The sequence below is a fragment of the Condylura cristata genome, unplaced genomic scaffold (assembly GCF_000260355.1).
Source record: "Condylura cristata isolate star-nosed mole 26May11 unplaced genomic scaffold, ConCri1.0 scaffold00001, whole genome shotgun sequence".
NCBI classification, from domain to species: domain Eukaryota; kingdom Metazoa; phylum Chordata; class Mammalia; order Eulipotyphla; family Talpidae; genus Condylura; species Condylura cristata.
This window is the reverse complement of record NW_004567102.1, coordinates 2,625,374-2,642,981: the sequence shown is the minus strand read 5'-3', so window position 1 is coordinate 2,642,981 and position 17,608 is coordinate 2,625,374. Positions and strand designations below refer to the sequence as shown.

The following is a 17,608-nucleotide window of genomic DNA, read 5'->3' as shown; positions in this document are numbered from 1 at the left end:
AAGACAGTAAGAACCGAACTTCAATTGAAGAAGTCAGAAAAAGAAATCAGACTTACCAAACTTTAACCAAATTATCTTTTACTACAAGTAGATTACTTAACTCAGTTTAAAACTACTACTTTCAATTTTTAAGATATAAACAAACCACACAGAAGTAATTTCCAGACAAACTACCTTTTCTCTTTGTTTTTAACAAAGGAATCACATTCTGCCTTAGAGGGGCAAAATGTGCAATAATTCCAAAGAAAATGCAACCGGTGGCCATCTCAAAACTTACAAGAAGATTTTTAGGAAGTTCTTAAAACACCATTTTAAATGAATTAAGGAGGTTTAGTGGACAATCAAAAAACTGCTAGCCTAGTGGGCAGCTGGGTTGTGCTGGGGTTTGTTGTCCATTTTCTTAGAGTGGGGAACTTAAAGCAAACAAGTCCATGAGCTCCTGCTTGCATGATCGCCCATTCTACAATCCTTCCATGGCCAATGTTGCCTCAACCTTATGATATGAAATCATTTTGCTCAAAATAAGCACATTTAAAAGAAATCTGGCACAGAGGAAGGGCAAAATGTAAAAGGACATAATTCCCAAGCTACAGGTGCATTCTGAGGGGTGAAGAAAGATGCAAGTCAATAGAATGGCTATACTAACTAATTTTTTAAGTCTGAATTCCTTAGACTAAGTATTAGTAACCTTCTTTAAAACAATGCAAAATTTCATATCATCTGACAATTTGAGCAAACCTGTTGTTATTCCCAAAAGAGGGTCCATTTTCCAAATTTTTTCATTTTCACTCCTCATTCAGAACCTTCTCCTACTTTTGACAAATTCATCTCTTCACACCACCCCCTCACCGAAATAGTGGTAGAGTTAAACCTAGTTTAGAGTCACACTTCTGCTACTGTCTACACATTTGAGGGTTTCAATCCTCCTTGGCTTCTTATACATCTCTCCATGCTTGAGAAATTAAGTATAGAACTTTCCTAATCATGGCACAATGTGCTCCTCAATCATGGCCTGTGGTTTAGTTTCTCTGTGCTTCTGAATGCTCAGAAGTACATTATATTTTACATCATTCATATTTATTCACAGTCATATACATCAGTATTCAGCACATAATTCAATTTAGTTTTAAGTTACTGTATAATATTTCTTTAGTATTTACTTTTCTAAGATCTTTTGCCCTTTCGTTGATAGAATTCTCTTTTAACCTCAACCTTACTGTATTCTCATACAGAAGTTACTTTCTTAGAAATAAGTAGTTTCTGCTTAACATGGAGCTTCCCTACGACCCAGCAATCCCACTCCTAGGTATCTACCCAAAAGACACAAAAACACTGATTGAAAAAGATACCTGCACCCCCATGTTTATTGCTGCTTTATTTACAATTGGAAAAACATGGAAGTTGCCCAAATGCCCAAAAGTAGATGACTGGATTAAAAAGATGTGGTACATATATACAATGGAATATTACTCAGCAACCAAAAAAAAAGAAACACGTGTCTTTTGCAGCAAGATGGATGGAGCTGGAAAACATCATGCTTAGTGAGGTAAGCCAGAAAGAGAAAGATGGTTTCGCTCATAGCAGGAGTATAATGGACCAGGCGAGAAAATAATAAAAATAATGAACGGCCATATACCAGAGACATTTTGTGGGGGTGGAGTGGGGAGTGGAATCAAAAATGGGGGGCGGCGAGCGTGCACAGGACTATGGTATTGGCACATGGGAGACTCAGTGATGAGATGGGAAAAAAAATGTACAAAATGATGTAAAAATAAACTGTTATATTAATTAATAGTAATAATAAAAGCAAAAAAATAAGTAATTTCACTGAAACCATAAATACATCAAACTCCCATTATGAGAAGGTGCGTGTTCGCTGTGTATGTAAGACTGAAAAATACTGAGACAGTCAAAATATTCAAAAAAGGTTTAATACAGGGCCTCCCTGGTGACCTAGGGGTTAAGTCTCAGCGCTATCACCTGATCTGCCTGATCAATCCCCAGTTAAAGAGCTAACCCATATATGGAGCAGCAGGCCACTCCGGTCTTACTTTCTGCTCCCCTTAGCAGTGTATTTCAGTAAAATCCACTTGTTTTTCCCCTCATTTTATCTCTCATAAATCCTCTTACTCCCACACCTCTGCCCTATATCCCAGTTCTTCTATGCAAAATAAAAAGAGGTTTAACACAATGCTGTTTCAAGATGACATGCAGTGTTCAACAATTTAAAAATGAGACAGTATTATATAAAGTAAAATTCATACTATCAAAAATCACTGTAGGACTAGACATCTTGAAAAGTATTTTGTGTATTATCTATTATTTGTCCTTCTCCATAACAAAATCTACATTTGAATCATTTAAAATACAAACTACATTTTTCCTACTTTCATGAACAAGCTTTACTGAAAATAATTCAACCTTTGATGGCTAAGAGTCATAGATAGACAGGGATATCCTTGATGGTACAAGGGGTTACCATCAGCACTATGAAGTTGTCCACAGCCACTACAGCACGAGTTCAATCCCTGGCCAGGGAGCTGACCCACGTGGCGCAGCAGACCTAACCTGACCCACCCACTACTCTCTTCAGTAGTGTATTTCTGCTGTTCTGCTCCTTGCTCTGTCTCTAGTAAAGCCTCGCACTCCCCTGTACTTCTGTTCTGTACCCAGTTCTTGTATGCGTAAGTAAATCTTTTTTAAAAAGTCATAGTAGACAGAAATTATAGCTCTAAGCTATAGAACAATGATGCCTAGGCTTAAAAACCAGGAGGGCAAGGCTATGTCCATATATGTTAATAATCTCAAATTACTGGGAGATAAGGAATTATATAGTACATTTTGTTTTTTCTTTTATTTTGTTGATCTGTCACACCGACATATCATACTACTATAATACTGTAAGGAATAGGCCATGTATCAGGAGAGGGTCTAATTCTGATAAAGTACCCACTAAATGTAAATAAAGCTAAATGTTGCAGTACATCTAACAACTGGCCTGGCGTGAAGCAGAAGATGAGAAAACATTTGGTAAGTGAAAGCCATCAATGTGCCTGCCTGGGCAGAGCCTGGCCAGTTTCTAATCTGACCTGACTTGGAAAACAGCTATCCAGATATCAAGCAACAATATTAAAATGTGTCTGGCATGGTACTTTGCACAAAGTGGGTGGGTAAAGCCTGGCAAAATTGCATATGCTGAACTCGACTGAAGATATTTACTAAACTTATATATATTAAGTAAGCACTTAACAATATGCCAGAAACTGTGGTTTCTTATACACATTACCTAAGACAACGCCTACAATGCAGATATTATCCCCATTTTTGAGATGCAGAATTTGTGGTGCAAAGTGGTCATGTTTATACAAAGCTGTGCAAAGCAGTGTGATTCCAGACAGTATGAGGGCGAACTGAAACAAGTAGTTTTAAGCATAATACTATAGTGCTTCTGAATAAGTGTACAGTAAATAAGTAAAGGTTAGAAGGCATGAAATATGTATACAGTAACTTTATTCTTCCTAATAAACCATTCTTTGCTAACATTTTGACTCTCAGCTATATTCTCAATTGGTGAGGTCACTGTATGTCAACATTATACTAACAAACCAAAGCAATAAACTGAAAACTAGGCAAGCAAAGTATGAGTTCAGCTACTGTATACCACAGATGGGTTCAAAGAAGTAAAAGCTTGAGAGATCTTTGTGTTTTAGGGTCATCAGGGAGGGCTTTAAGAAGTTAAGACCTGAGCTCAAGCAGTATGAGAGAAAAAGAGGAATGGGAGAGAAAAAGGGGTATTTTACAGCTTAAGAATAATCACAAAGCCACTGTGAAATTGGAGGTGAGGGGTCATAATAAATGAATAAACATACATGTGGTCTGGAACATTTATATCCGCTGCAGCTGTAAGCTCCTATTCCTGCCAGATTTACTTGATCATTCAAGCAGCTGGACAAACAGGGTTGCAGACGGCAGCACCAGTGGGTTAGGAAATGGTAGCTAACTCAAAGGCCAAATCTGAAGCTACAATTCCTTGCTCTCTCTACATTCCAGGTGCCTTGACTTGAGGAGCATGAGCACCCTCTACTACTTCCAAACCTTAAAAAGGAGGATTTGATGACCTAGGGATTACTTAAATACATGGTCTCATTTGCTCAGAAATCTTTCACTAGGTAAAAGCAGAATCACCTCTAATTAATGACACACCTACTGTAACTAATGTGTGCAGATCCTCCCTGCCCCTAGGAGTCACAGGCATGAGAGACTGGGGCAGTGCCTGTGTCTACAACAGGAGGAGTCAGCTCTCTTATTGCAGGGGATTGGGAGACCATCCACATTTTATGAGGGAGATGGGACATTTTAGCCAAGAGGTCCAAAATAAAAACATTGTACTCAACAGAAACTCCTAACCACCTGGTACCTAAGTCAGCAAACAGTTCATTAGTCTGAGTGGGAGCCCTACATGTAACTTGACTTGTACTTGAAAGCTGAAGATATGTGAAAGTGTCTCACTTCAATGGCATATACTGGGGGTTAAGGTGCCTGGCAAACCTCCAAATGTTTTGTCATTCAACTCATTAGAGAGAGGCACCCCTAAACTTGGTAGTCTTTCTCTCATCTCTCAGATGTCAGAAGTGCAAAAGGAACAAAATAATCCAGGTAAGACTCAAAACCCAATTCATGCATTGACTATATATTTCCTGAGCACTTCAGAGTTGTCAGGCACTAATCCAGGAATTGAGACTAAGTTACTCTGTAAAATGGAGGTGTACCCCTCCATTATTAGTTCCCTTTATCCCACCCACCCACTCAAAGCTCCAGGCAGGAAGTTCTTCTAAAGCCCCAATAGCACCAGATCATTCTCCTTTCCCAAGTCTGTGCCTCTGGTCAAGCTGTGCACACCTAGGACACTCTCCCAGTACTTAATCCTGATCCTCTCGACCTTCAAAGTTAGCTGAAGTCCTCCCCTTTCTCCTCCTGTAAGTCCTGATTTCCATCTCATCCCAACAATGACTCTCTGAACTACTAACAATAACACGGACTACCACCATTAGCTTATTTACAAATGTATCATCCTCTAATTAACACTTATATTTATTCAATAAATTCTGAATATCAACCGTGTACTGGCACTGTTACAAGGGCTGGAGACAATGCAACAAACAGTACTTGTTTTGCCTCCCCAAAGCCTCTCTCCTACAGTTCTTCTCTTACCCTGTTTTTCGAAAATTTCCAGTATAGATCTGGGTTCATATTCAGTGTCTGATAACCGAATAATTAATTAGAGCCTTGGACATCTTTGGTCCAACCTCACTCAAACTGAAGTAACATAAAATAATGGGGAACAAAAGCAAACGAAGCCATTTCTAAATGAACTTCCACTTCTTAAAAACCTCAAAAGAACAAGGAAGGAAAAGAAAACAGGCTATGAAAGCAATGCTGAAACAACACATTTTACTTACACCGACAAAGCAACTCCAATCCCCACTCCAAATCACAAAAGTGACCTTTTCTTTCAATCCTTACTGTTTCAGATTCAAGTGCTTAAGAGACCTTGGAAAAGTTTAAAACGCCCCTCAGTTTCCTAAACAGGTCTTTCGAAAGCTTTGTTCATAATGAATAACCCCCCTGATAAATCCTGCATACGCTACTTAACAGACTAATCCAATGAGGTTCACTGCAAGGAAATAGACTTGAGCTTCACTCACAAGAGAGGCTCAAAGAACACTTTTGAACACGATAAATCCAGAGACAATTTTCATATAAACAACAAAAGCCAGGTCCTGCTGAGGCTGGTGGAAGGCTCCAAGTTCCCAAAAGAAGGGAACCGGAGAATTTCCTCCAAGGGAGTCGCGAGATCCTGAAAGGCGTGAGAGTTTCTACAGGAGGTGAGGGAGATTTAAAAATATATATGGTTCTAAAGTGATCTGAGAGATACGACAGTTGGCACGCTATAGCGGGCGAGGGTGAAGCCTGGCTGTGCCATGCGGCGGAGGCTGCCACCTGGGCACTCCCACCATTCTTCACAGCCGGGTCGGGACGCGAAACACGAGAGCCGCGCGCCTCGCCGACCTACACCAGTGCCCCCGGCCCCTGGGCCACCTGCTCTCGCCCCAGGACACCTTGCAAACCCACCCCGCCCAGGTCTCAGGAGCCCCGACCTCTCTGGGGACCTAACAGACAAGTGGGAGACAGGGGGTCCAGGCGGCGGCCCAGCCCTGGCGCGTTACCCACCTGAGCAGACTGGAGAGGGGGTGACTCGAGGAGCCGAGGCCGCCGCCACTGCCGCCGCCACTACCGCCCCCGGAGCCGCCGCTGCTGCCGCCACTGCCCCCGAAGCCCGAGGAGAGCCGCTTCCCGGACAGCAGCTTCTCCACAGCCGGGAGGTGCCCGGTGCGGGCCGCCTCCAGCAGCTCCTGCTCCTTCCCCATCCCCAGGGTCGCCGCCCCCTGGATCCCCTTCCCGGGGCTGCCGCGGAGCCTGCCCCGGTTCCCAAACTTTCCGTCTCCGGGCAACGCACCCCCCAAACCGGCCGGGGGCACCCCCCCCCACCCCCCTCCCCCCCCGCCTTTCCCCCCCCGCCGTTGCGTCACTTCCGGGATCCGGCGTCACGCGTCACCGCGCCCCCTTGTCCCGCCCCCTCGCCCACCTAGCTGGGCGGGGCTACGCGGGCGGGCGCAGGTTGCTCTGACCGGCAAGTAGTGAACCCTTCTAAGCAAAGATAGGCATCTGGGAGCAAGGCGAAAGTGCCATGTGGGCATCCGCTGCACAGGTGGAAGGGAATACACAGGACCTACCTGTGTGTACCTCCCGAAGTGTGCTTCTTCCCCAAAGGTTTTGGGAGCCCACAGGACAGGAAATACGGTAATTCATCCAGGCAGCGTAGAAACAAAGAGAAAAATGTGGTAATGCGCACGATAATTTCTATGTCCGTTTTTTCAACATGAATAAATTTAATATGTAGTGGTATAAGGGTCTAGCGATAGAGGGTGAATAAAATGCTTCCCACAATACCTCAAGGAGGAAACTTTTTTAAAAATAGCAACATACCTACTTTTTCATGTTCCTGATATAACTTGTTAAAGTGAAACGTTCATAAGAAAGACGCCCACCCCTCCCCCCCGTAGAATTCATTTTCTTTTACTTTGATGAGATTAACCAAACTGTCATAAAAGGTCAGGTTTGTGAAATTGACTTAGATCTGGACTGGTGAATTAGAAAAATCATAATTGCATAGCTACCATGTCTGTTATGTTTGTGGTGCTAGCACTATTCTGGAGTGCTAGCTCTAGAGTTGTGGAGTAAATTAATAGACTGGATAAATTTTGTTCAAGTAATAAGGACTTTTTTTAGGTGCTTGTAGAACAGAAAAAAATACTGGTAATTCGATGTAAACACGCGTGCCCCATCTCTGTCCAGATGAAATGAACAAGGTTGACTAATCCGTCTACCTGTAGCCACACCCCGACACCGCATGCAACGGAAATGAGTTTTCTCCCGTCTCCAAACTTGAGACGGGAAAGTTGAAGAAAGTGAATTAGTGGTTAACCGGCATGGCGACGTTTAAAGTGTAGAAAAGAAAAAGAGTCCCTCGGTAAACACACAGCTCCCTTTCTCAAATGCTGGTTTCCAGAATCCACAAACTGAACTCCACACCCTCAATTTTCCCTCTCCTCATCGCCACCAAATCAGAGTCAAAACCCAGCCTTGAAGTCCTCTCCGCGCGCCTCCAAGTGACCCCTCCGAGGAGCAGTAGGATGATGTCATCGTAGCGCGACCAAAGGAAGTAAGTTTGTGGGCTGCAGTACAGTGCATGGTTCTGAGCTCCTGAGTCTTGACAGCAGCGTGATCTTCTTTCTCCTCTTCTTTCAGCTATGGACAATGTTGGCGAGTCCCCTCTGGAAAAAGGTGGAGAGACTGGGGAGTCAGATGAGGCGACCGCTGCTCCTGGGGGACCCGTGCCTACTGACACCGACGCAGTCCCGGAGGGGGAAACTGAGGGGGACGGAGAAGGGGATTTAAAAGAAGCCGCAGCTGAGGAAGGCGAGGTAGGAAGCGAGGCCAGAGTAGTATCCGAGACTGTGTTACTGGTTGCTTTACCTGTGTTTCGTTGGACCCTCGTAAGCTACTCGAACTCGCCGGGACTCCTAGCTCTGAGATCGCGGAAACGGGACGAGGGTGGAGGGAGACTACTGGTTGGGTGCCGGAGACCCAAACGGCGGGTTAATGTTTTAAATCTCTACTCTTAGAGGTTAAAGCTACTTCTAAGGGAACTTTAAACAATATCTTGGCTTTCCTGGTGATGAAATTGAGGACAGTGGCAAGAGCTAGAACCCAGGATTCGTAGTACCCCTTTCCCGTAGATTTTACTGAAACATAAAATACTGTACAGGCTGAAGAGTTGATGAGACCCGTTTAAAGGGAGACTTTAAAGAGAATCCCTGCGTGTCGTTCTTGTCCTTTTGGGACATTTAAGTGTCCCAAAATTAAGTGTTACGGATGATGTGGAATCTTACTTCCAAAGGCCTCTCTCTATAGCACAAACATACCAAAGCCATCAGTTGGGCCACCCAGGAGCTCAACAGTGTTGTCTAGCTGAACATGAGCCAGAATCTCAGTGCTGCCTTGATTCCATCTCGAGAGAGAGAACCTTAAAGATGTAAGGAACTAGATCATGGGGCCGGAGCATTAGATAAAGATAGAAATAACCTTTCTATCAAAATTGCACCAAAAAAATACATAAAATAAGAATTTTAGATAAAGCATAATATGATGAAGCTATTTTTAAAAGGAACCTTTGAAACAGCTCTCAAAGATAGAAAGGATTTGAATAATATTAGTGTAGTCCAATAAAGATTTCACTGCATGCAGAAATTTGGACCTAAAATTTTTTGATGCTTCTATAACATTTTTAAAAATAGGTCATATACCAGACCACAAAGGAAAGTATTAATTCTTACATCTGTGTACACAGAGGCAAAAGAATTGGCTCCATAGGGACTTTTCTGACTTCCCCTCTGAAGAGTAAGGTTAGAAGAGTGAGCTCAAAAGAGAGTGGTTTTCATGGTCCTTGGGATTTCATTTCCATTGTAAACATACTGGAGCTGTGATCATAGTTGAACTGGATTATTGGGCTAGTTTTCTTCTTATAGCTGTCCATAAACTTCTCTAGGAGAAATAGTGTATCTTACATTTGATGCTACAGCCAGTGCCTGGAACCAGAAAAGTAGTGAATAAATGGTTTATTGTAATGAGAATGATTTCTTCTTGCCCAAGTCTGGAAAGTAGGGCAGAAATATAATAGGGTTTCTTTCATCTTCTCAGGTTAAGAGTCAGGACATCTCAGATTTAACAGCAGTTGAAAGAGAAGACCCATCTTTACTTACTCCTGCAGCCAAAAAACTGAAAATAGAGACCAAAGAAAAGAAAGAAAAGAAGCAGAAAGTGGATGAAGATGAGATTCAGAAGATGCAGTAAGTCACTTTCTGACCTTTCCCCATTTTAAGGCTCTTGCTTGGCCACACAGAGTTAACAATTTTGGGTCCTCCCTGGTGGTGCAGTGGGCTAAAGCCCAGCACTATGAAGCTATCGCAGGCACTGACGCACATGTTCAGTGTCTAGCCAGGAAAGTGACCCACATGACATCTCCTGTCTCATCTACTGCTCCTATCAGCAGTATATTTCAGTCAGTCTGCCTGTTCTGCTCCCCACTCTGTCTCTGGTGAATCCTCTCACCCCCCACACCTCTGGCCTGTACCCCAGTTTTGTATGTATAAATAAATCTTTCAAAGTTAACAATTTTTCTTAACTTTTAATAACTTTCCTTTTTAAACTCAAAAGAAAATAAAGCAATTAATATATTAGGCTACATGCTAGAAAACATAAATAAGTAAAAGAAAACCTATCACTTTAATACCAGAGATAAAATATTGCTACTGGACCCAAAAAGAGGTTATACCAAAGATAAATATTTCAAGCTTTAGTCTCTAAAATGTTTTCTATACACATTTATCTATAAATAAATATTTCAAAGATGCTATATATTGTTTGTATGCCTGCTTTTCACTTATGTGTGGTGAATGTTTTCCTTGTCATCAGTTGTGTATCTAGGTGAAAGATGATTTCTTCAAAATGGAAATTGCTTCACTGTATTTTCTGATTGTAGGAATAGTATGGGCTCATTGCAGATAACTTAGACAACATAGGAAAATATTACCTATAACCACACCATTCAAAATTTACCCTAATATAGATTTGGGTACATACTTTTTTAATATTTCTCTATTATGTTTGATATGTTCAGATGAATAGTTTTATGTCAGTAACAATGCCCATAAATCATAATTTAAAAAATTTTAATTGAATGTTTAAAATGACGATCACTTTTTGAGGTAATACTGTTTTACAATACTATATGTGATTCAGAGGTATGGGATCACACCTCTTCATATGTTCAGCACCACCCACTTCCACCACCATATCACCTGTAGGCCTTCACCATAGTTCACTGAGCCCCTCCACACTTGGTTCTCCATCCTCTCTCACCCATTCTAGTAGCTTTGGTTTTACTGACAGAGTTATACAGTTACTGGTTTGGCTTTGATTTACCCTTTGTTTTGTTTCTCTGTACACATATGAGCAAAACCATGTGATATTTGTCTTTGTCCTTCTGACTTACTTCACCTAGCATCAGTTCCATCCATATTGTCACAAATGGCAAGACTTCATCTTTTTTTTTTAATCACTGAGAAGTGTTCCCACACACACACGTACACACACATCTTTTTAATCTTATCTGTCTGTGAGCACTTGGGTTGTTTCCAAAACTTGGCTATTGAAAAGTAGTGCAGCAATGAACATAGAAGTGCATATATCCTTTCAAATTAGTGCTTTACATTCTTTAGGTAGATACATGGGAGTGGAATTTCTGGATCTTACGGTAGACTATTTATAATATTTTGAGTAACCTCCATAATATTTTCCATAGAGACTGGACCAGTCCACATTCCTACCAATAGTGTACAAGACACCTGTTATCTCTGAACTTTTGATTTTTATTTTCATTTTCCTATGATAAGTGACAATGAGCATGTTTTCTTTGGAGAAGTAACTGTTTAGTTCTTCTGCCTATTTTTGATTAGATTGTTTTCTTTTTGCTAAATTATGTAATTTCTTTATATAGCTTGGATATCGATCCCTAATCAGATATATGATACATTCAGTAGGGTGTGTTTTGTTTTAATGATAGGTTTTTTTTTAAAGATTTATTCATGCATACAAGAACTGGGGTACAGGCCAGAGGTGTGGGGGGCAAGAAGGACTTAACAGAGACAAATGGGAACAGAACAGGCAGAATGACTGAAATACACTGATGAGGGGAACAGTGGATGGACAGGAAAGGTCTATTGCACCATTTGGGTCTTAGGGCTGTACTTTAACCCCTTGAACCACCAAATAGGGCCCTGTTTTACTGATGGCTTCTTTTGCTGTTGAGAAGCCTTTTAGTTTAATGTAATCCCCTTTGTTTATATTCCCTTTTGTTTCTCCTGCTATTGAAATCAAAACCACAGAAATCATTGAAGCAAATGTTATACAATGTTGTGTCTATTTTATCCTAAGTACCATGTGGTTTCAGGTCTCACCTCCAAGTCTTTAATATTTTTTGAGTTAATTTTTGTGTAGGGTGTGAGATAGTAGTCTAATTTCATTCTTTTGCACATGGCAGTCAAGTTTTCCCAGCACCATTTGTTGAAAAGACTATCCAATGATATGCTTGTTTCTTGTGTCATAGATTAACTGTTCTTATATTTACAATTCTATTTCATTGACCAGTATCATACTGGTTTAGTTACTATAGCTTTTCAGTATAGTTTGAAGTCTAGGACTGTGGTGCCATCATTCTTTATTGTCAAGATCATTTTAGCCATTCAGAGTATTTTGTGGTTCCATAGAATTTCAGCAATGTTTGTTCTATTTCTTTGGAAAATGCCATTAAAACTTTGATAGAGATTGCATTCACTATATTGCTTTGGGTAAAGTGACCATTTTTAGTGTTAATCCTTCCAGTCCGTGAGTGGGGAATACCCAGTAAAGTTTTTCGTGGCTATATTGTATTCCACTATGTGGAAACCATAATTTAACTATTCTCAATATTTGTTTGGTTTGTTTCATTTCTTTCTTTCACTATTATGATTAGTATCTTTGTATTCTTATCTATGTGCTTCCTAAAATAACCTCTTAGAATATAATTGCTAGTTCAAACAGCATGAACACTTTCAAAAACTTTTCATGTATATATTTCCAAATTCTCCTCCTACCAGGTTGTTCCACTTTACATTCTATCAGTGTTTGTGAATTTGTGTCCTCCTAGTTTCATTAACACTATTCTTTTTAATACTTGTATGATTTATGAAAAATATTATCTTGTTTTAAAAGTTTATCATTTTGGTTCCTTTAGTTAATAGTTTTATTTTTTTGCCTATCTTTATTGGCTATTGGTGTTTTTATATATTTCCTATTGGTATCATTTGCTCATTTTCTAAAATTATTATAGCCAGCTTTTTATTTATTTATTAAAAGGATTAACTATTGAATATTAACCCTTTTGCATAGCTTTTACAGATATTTTCACCTTCACCATAATGTTGAAAACTACTATTTGAATATAAATTTATGTATTTCTAACAACAAAATGAAAGTATATAGTAAGGTAGTGTGACAATGATGCAATATTGTTAAATTTCTCTTTAAATGAAGAAAGGATGTTGTGTTACACTTTCTCTCAACTGTTTAGGGTAGAAATTCTTTTATCTTCATTCCTTATAAGTACCAACCCTAACACTCTTTATTGATCCCTGAAAATTAATTTTCTTATTATCTAATACATCTTTTAAGCTTTTTTTTATTTATGCATATAAGAACTGTGGCACAAGCCAGAGGTACAGGGGGGTGAAACGATTCACCATACACAGTGGGGAGCAGAACAGGAGAACTACTGAAATACAGTGCTGAGGGAAGCAGTGGGCAAAACAGGAGAAGTCTGCTCCACAATGTGGGTCACCTCCCTGGCCAGAGATTGAGCTCATGGCTGCAGTGGCTGTGGATAGCTTCACAGTGCTGTGCTTTAACCCCTTGCACCACCAGGAAGCCCTTAATACTTATTTTTATTGATGAAATACTGTATCTTAAGCATTTATTCTAATAAAGCAAACTTAACTACATGAATCTTTGTCTAGAATCCTGGTTTCTTCTTTTTCTGAGGAGCAACTGAACCGTTATGAAATGTATCGCCGGTCAGCTTTCCCTAAAGCAGCCATTAAAAGGGTAAGGATGGACTGCCACACTTCTTTTCCATCAGATACAAACCTGAACTAGACTCAAATTTGATGTCCACTGACATTTGAAGTGAGATACTAGGGTAATTGATGGGTTATTTAGACGGGGAAATAAAAATAAACACATTAATTATACCTATTACAATTTTGTATTCTATGAATGATGGGGTCACAGCATATAGAGAGTAAGTCACTATACACTGAATTCTTGTTTTAATAATTTCAATTTTTGCAACTAGTCTCTAGAAAGTGCTATTTCAGGGCAAAGCTTGACAATTTTAACCAATCTTTTTCCTTCTTTCAAGCTGATCCAGTCTATCACTGGCACTTCGGTATCTCAGAACGTTGTTATTGCTATGTCTGGTATTTCCAAGGTTTTTGTCGGGGAGGTTGTAGAAGAAGGTGAGTGTTACATATGTACAAATACTGGATTTAATCTGTGGTGGTCTGATTTTCAAGAACACCTATATTAAGGGACTTATCTATAATCAGGGACTTAGTAAGGCACCGATGGGAGTTTTCATTTGCATTGGTTGACCAAGTATATTCAGGAGCGCATGACTATTGTTTCTTGAAAGTTTCAATACTGGGAAGCAAGGAAGTAGCCAGGCAATTTTCTTGATTCCTATCCTCAGCTCAAACTGACAGAAGCACTTTGCATTTTTCTCCAGTGAACTTTGTTCATTTCTGCTGCCAAAAATGAGACTATAAAGAAAACAATCAATTGGGTTAACCCCATGTGGTATAGTTAGGTGTTGTCCATGCTGTTATGACCCCAGGAAACCTTATCCACCGAGGAAAGAACCTAGCTGCTACCCATTGCTGGTCTCTAGCTGATTTAAGATTTTTTTTGTTTTTGGTTGGTTTTTTTTTTTGATAAGACATTTTAAACTATGATAAAGCTTGATATCGATAATATGAACACTAACATGGTACATTTTATAGCATTCTCTTAAGAAGGGGAAATGTCTTACTGTATTTCCCTAGCAGCTTAAGGAGGGTTTATGAAAATTGCAGGGTTCAAAAAGATAATGAACTTTAAACCTAGTAAGCTCTTCTGTGATAATGAAACTTTCTCTTGTCCTCTATTTAGCATTGGATGTGTGTGAGAAGTGGGGAGAAATGCCACCTCTACAACCCAAACATATGAGGGAGGCTGTGCGGAGGTTAAAGTCGAAGGGGCAGATTCCCAACTCGAAGCACAAAAAAATCATCTTCTTCTAAACCAAACCTAGAAAGACCTAGTACTAAAGGTACTGTTTCCAGACTTCTCTCTCATGAGACTTCCCGCACTGGGAAGTCTCCAAGGGATTCATGATGAGTTTAATGTCTTTCTCAAACTCTGATACCCACCACAACTAGAAGACATGCCTTGACTAAATATTGGGACCTCAGTGCATTTTGAGGCCTTTAACTATTTCTTGGCCAATTGGAAGAAGAAAGGTACATGGGCCTTAATCTTCTGGACAAGCGCTGCTTTCAGAGAGAAACGTTTCAAAGAAAGCTTTGAAGTTTTCACATTGAAGCCTTAAATTTCTGATCTAGGTTGTTTCTTACATCTGCTTTTAAGTGGATGAACCAGGCAGAAACATTGGATTTGAAGGACATGGTGATAGCAGGTATAGTAGAATCATTTGTTCCTGTAAACATTTACAATTCTCCTCTGGATTGGATTTTGGTGAATGGTCATTAAACTGTTTTCCAACTTGCTATGTGAGTATTTATTTTCTGCCTAGCTGGTTAGAGTGAGAATTTTATTCTTCTTTAGTGTCAGAGTGAAATGATCTTGGCTTTTTAATAAAAATTTGACCCCTCATTTTCTACTACTAAAATTTTACTACAGAATAAAGCATTTAAAACCAATGTAAAGCTGAAGATTTCAGATTCTAATAAAGAGATATATCACAACCAATACTGTTTAATAAGTTTAATTTGCTTTTTTCAGGTGGTTCACAGAACCAATACACTCAAGGTTTAATTAGATATTGCAACATTAAAATTTCCAATACTGACCAATATTCCAGTTCAACAGATACATTCTCATTGTTTTCCTCAAATAGAGGGTAATGAAGTGAACTTTATTGACAGTGATTAGCAGTAATAAGGCTACTGTATGTAATTGGCAATCCTCAAGAATTCTTCTCTGATCATTCAGCCATAGGGAAAAGGGTTTTTGAAGCTGTTCTTTTCCAAAGCTTTCCTGAGCAGATCTTAGTAAAGATTCCAATTCTGCTTAGCACCCTGAGTAGCGGGGGAAAGCTTGGACTCATAAAGTTGGGCAAGTCTGACTTTAGTATCTTATATTAAACTCTTGACTTTAAACATGTACTTAGCCAATGAAGAAGTGGAGCATTCCACAAGGAAATGCTGTAAGACTCAGGCTAAAATTCAAGTTCCTGTATCACCTTGGTAATCTCAAAACTATCTTCTTACTCTATACCATAAACTAGCCTAAAGGAAACCAATGTAAATGAGCTAAATGGAAGCATTTAAGCTATGGGGCATGGAAGAGGTGGTATTTATCCCCTGTGTATTCCATATACAGGAACTATGCCTTTCAGAACCATAACAAGGGTACATAAAGATTGAGGCCCATGGTAAAATGAAGGTGAGATTAAATATACAGCAAACCATTCAGCAAAAAGCAACCATTGAGAACCCACTACTCTGACTCAAGTTAAAGTAGCTTAATTATTTCAGTGAGTTAAAAACAGAATTTGAGACTGATAACCACTCCCACAGCTGAGCTAAGAAATAAGACTAATCCATTCTCACTAAAACATACCCCTGCTACACCCATGTAAACAGGAAATGTAGATAATTACAGGTGATAAATAGTTGTAAATCTTCACAGCTGAAATGGTGATGTGCAGTGGGAGGAGGGATAGCCGTGCTATCCACTCCAGACATTTCTTGAGGTATTGTTATCTCTTGTTCACAGTCTTAGAGCTCCGAGGCAGAATCAAAAAGCAAACCGGAGGAACTGCTACCATTTTTTCTTTTACACTTAGGAGCACTACCAAGCAATTCACATTTCTTCATTACCCGTCTTCCCTTCTCTGGTGAAAGGGTGTATTAACTAATACTAGATGATTTTTGCCGAGTGTGTGCTTAGTGCTTAGTGCATAGACTTTCAGGCCTGGCATAACATCCCCTACTACATTTCCAAAGCCTCCACATAAGGGAAGTCAGAAAGTCTAGGGTCCTGTTTGACATGTGGACAGGTGCTCCAGAGCGCATCAAAGCCTGACTCAGCTTGAGGGGGTTTGCCTTGGTGCTTGCCAAATTTGCTTTATTGCCTCCTGTAGAGTTCAACCTCAAGGTGAAAGAGTATCAAGCTGTACCTATTAGTGTGTGTGTGTGTTGTTTTGTTTTTGGCATGGAGGGATACCAGGGATGTGGCGGGTAAAGGAGGAAGCACAGGAAAGAATCAGAATGTGACTTTAAATCAATTCAGGTGAGCCAAAAATTGAAAAATTCTATTTTCCAGCTAATGACTTCCTCTAGCCCCCTCTGAGAATATCAGAAATACCGTAATTGGGAAGATCAGTGGTACATTTGTTCAACATTCTACCTCTGAAATAAACATTAAGAGGGAGTCTATAGAGGGATAGAGTTAACCATCTCAGTTGCCTGTCACCAAATAGCCTTGGTTTTCTAGGAAACTACGAAGTCTGTCATCAAGGATTCCTCTTAAACCTTCCATCCCCATGTATGGTTTCTGTCAGCACCACTTCTTGAGCAGAAGTTTCCGATTTGCTATGAGAAATACTCTGTTTTCCTAAGGCCAGAAAGTAGAATCCTAGAGCTAGCATTTTAGGACCTGGCTTCCACGCTTGACTAGATATTTGATTTAGTACTCCCCTCAACTTTTACCTTTCCAGGATTGGAACCAACATTTTAAAGATATGTTGTATACTTCCACCCTGGTACCTTTGCTATTCTTTGAACCTTTCCTCCCGTCTATGTATGCTGCAAATGATATCCCTAGAAGTGTGCAGATAGCGTAAGACATTGCCCCTTTTTTTTCTGAGGTACTGTCACCGGTGTTGTCTCCGTGTGCCCTACCTGATGTCTAGAAGGCAGTTGTGCTTCTGGCCATGCAGCACAGTGACCCCTCCTCCTTGAACCCCACCAGAGTTTAGGATTCTCTCCTGAGTTCTTACATTTCACTGCCTCCCCTATTGCTTGCTGATTTTTTCAAAGGTACACAGCTTTACACTTACTCGGTAGAACCTCACTTGTCACTTTCCTGAATGTTTACACTCAGCTTGTGC

At 40.1% G+C, this 17,608-nt stretch overlaps 2 protein-coding genes across 4 annotated transcripts in view; one reads left to right on the top strand and one right to left on the bottom strand.

Moving 5' to 3' along the window:
* The window catches only part of ANKS1A (ankyrin repeat and sterile alpha motif domain containing 1A), a 175,416-nt gene extending 168,848 nt beyond the window's left edge, over positions 1–6,568 (bottom strand). For both annotated transcript variants that reach the window (XM_012721321.1, XM_004673408.2), the window contains exon 1: positions 6,232–6,568. In XM_012721321.1, the coding sequence (XP_012576775.1) occupies positions 6,232–6,428 (197 nt within the window). In that variant the 5' untranslated portion in view covers positions 6,429–6,568. The remainder of the gene's footprint in view (positions 1–6,231) is intronic.
* A 196-nt stretch (positions 6,569–6,764) lies between these two features.
* Positions 6,765–15,203, top strand: TAF11 (TAF11 RNA polymerase II, TATA box binding protein (TBP)-associated factor, 28kDa). Of its 2 annotated transcripts, XM_004673406.2 has the most exons (7): positions 6,765–6,861; positions 7,690–7,783; positions 7,870–8,045; positions 9,322–9,470; positions 13,233–13,320; positions 13,637–13,733; positions 14,425–15,203. In XM_004673406.2, exons 3-7 carry the CDS (start codon positions 7,872–7,874, stop codon positions 14,553–14,555), a joined length of 639 nt encoding a protein of 212 aa, XP_004673463.1. In that variant the 5' UTR covers positions 6,765–6,861; positions 7,690–7,783; positions 7,870–7,871; the 3' UTR covers positions 14,556–15,203. The 2 variants fall into 2 exon arrangements, with proteins under 2 accessions (XP_004673463.1, XP_004673464.1); XM_004673407.2 differs by lacking the exons at positions 6,765–6,861; positions 7,690–7,783; positions 13,637–13,733 and having other exon boundaries at positions 7,801–8,045; positions 14,425–14,481.
* Positions 15,204–17,608: the final 2,405 nt, after the last annotated feature.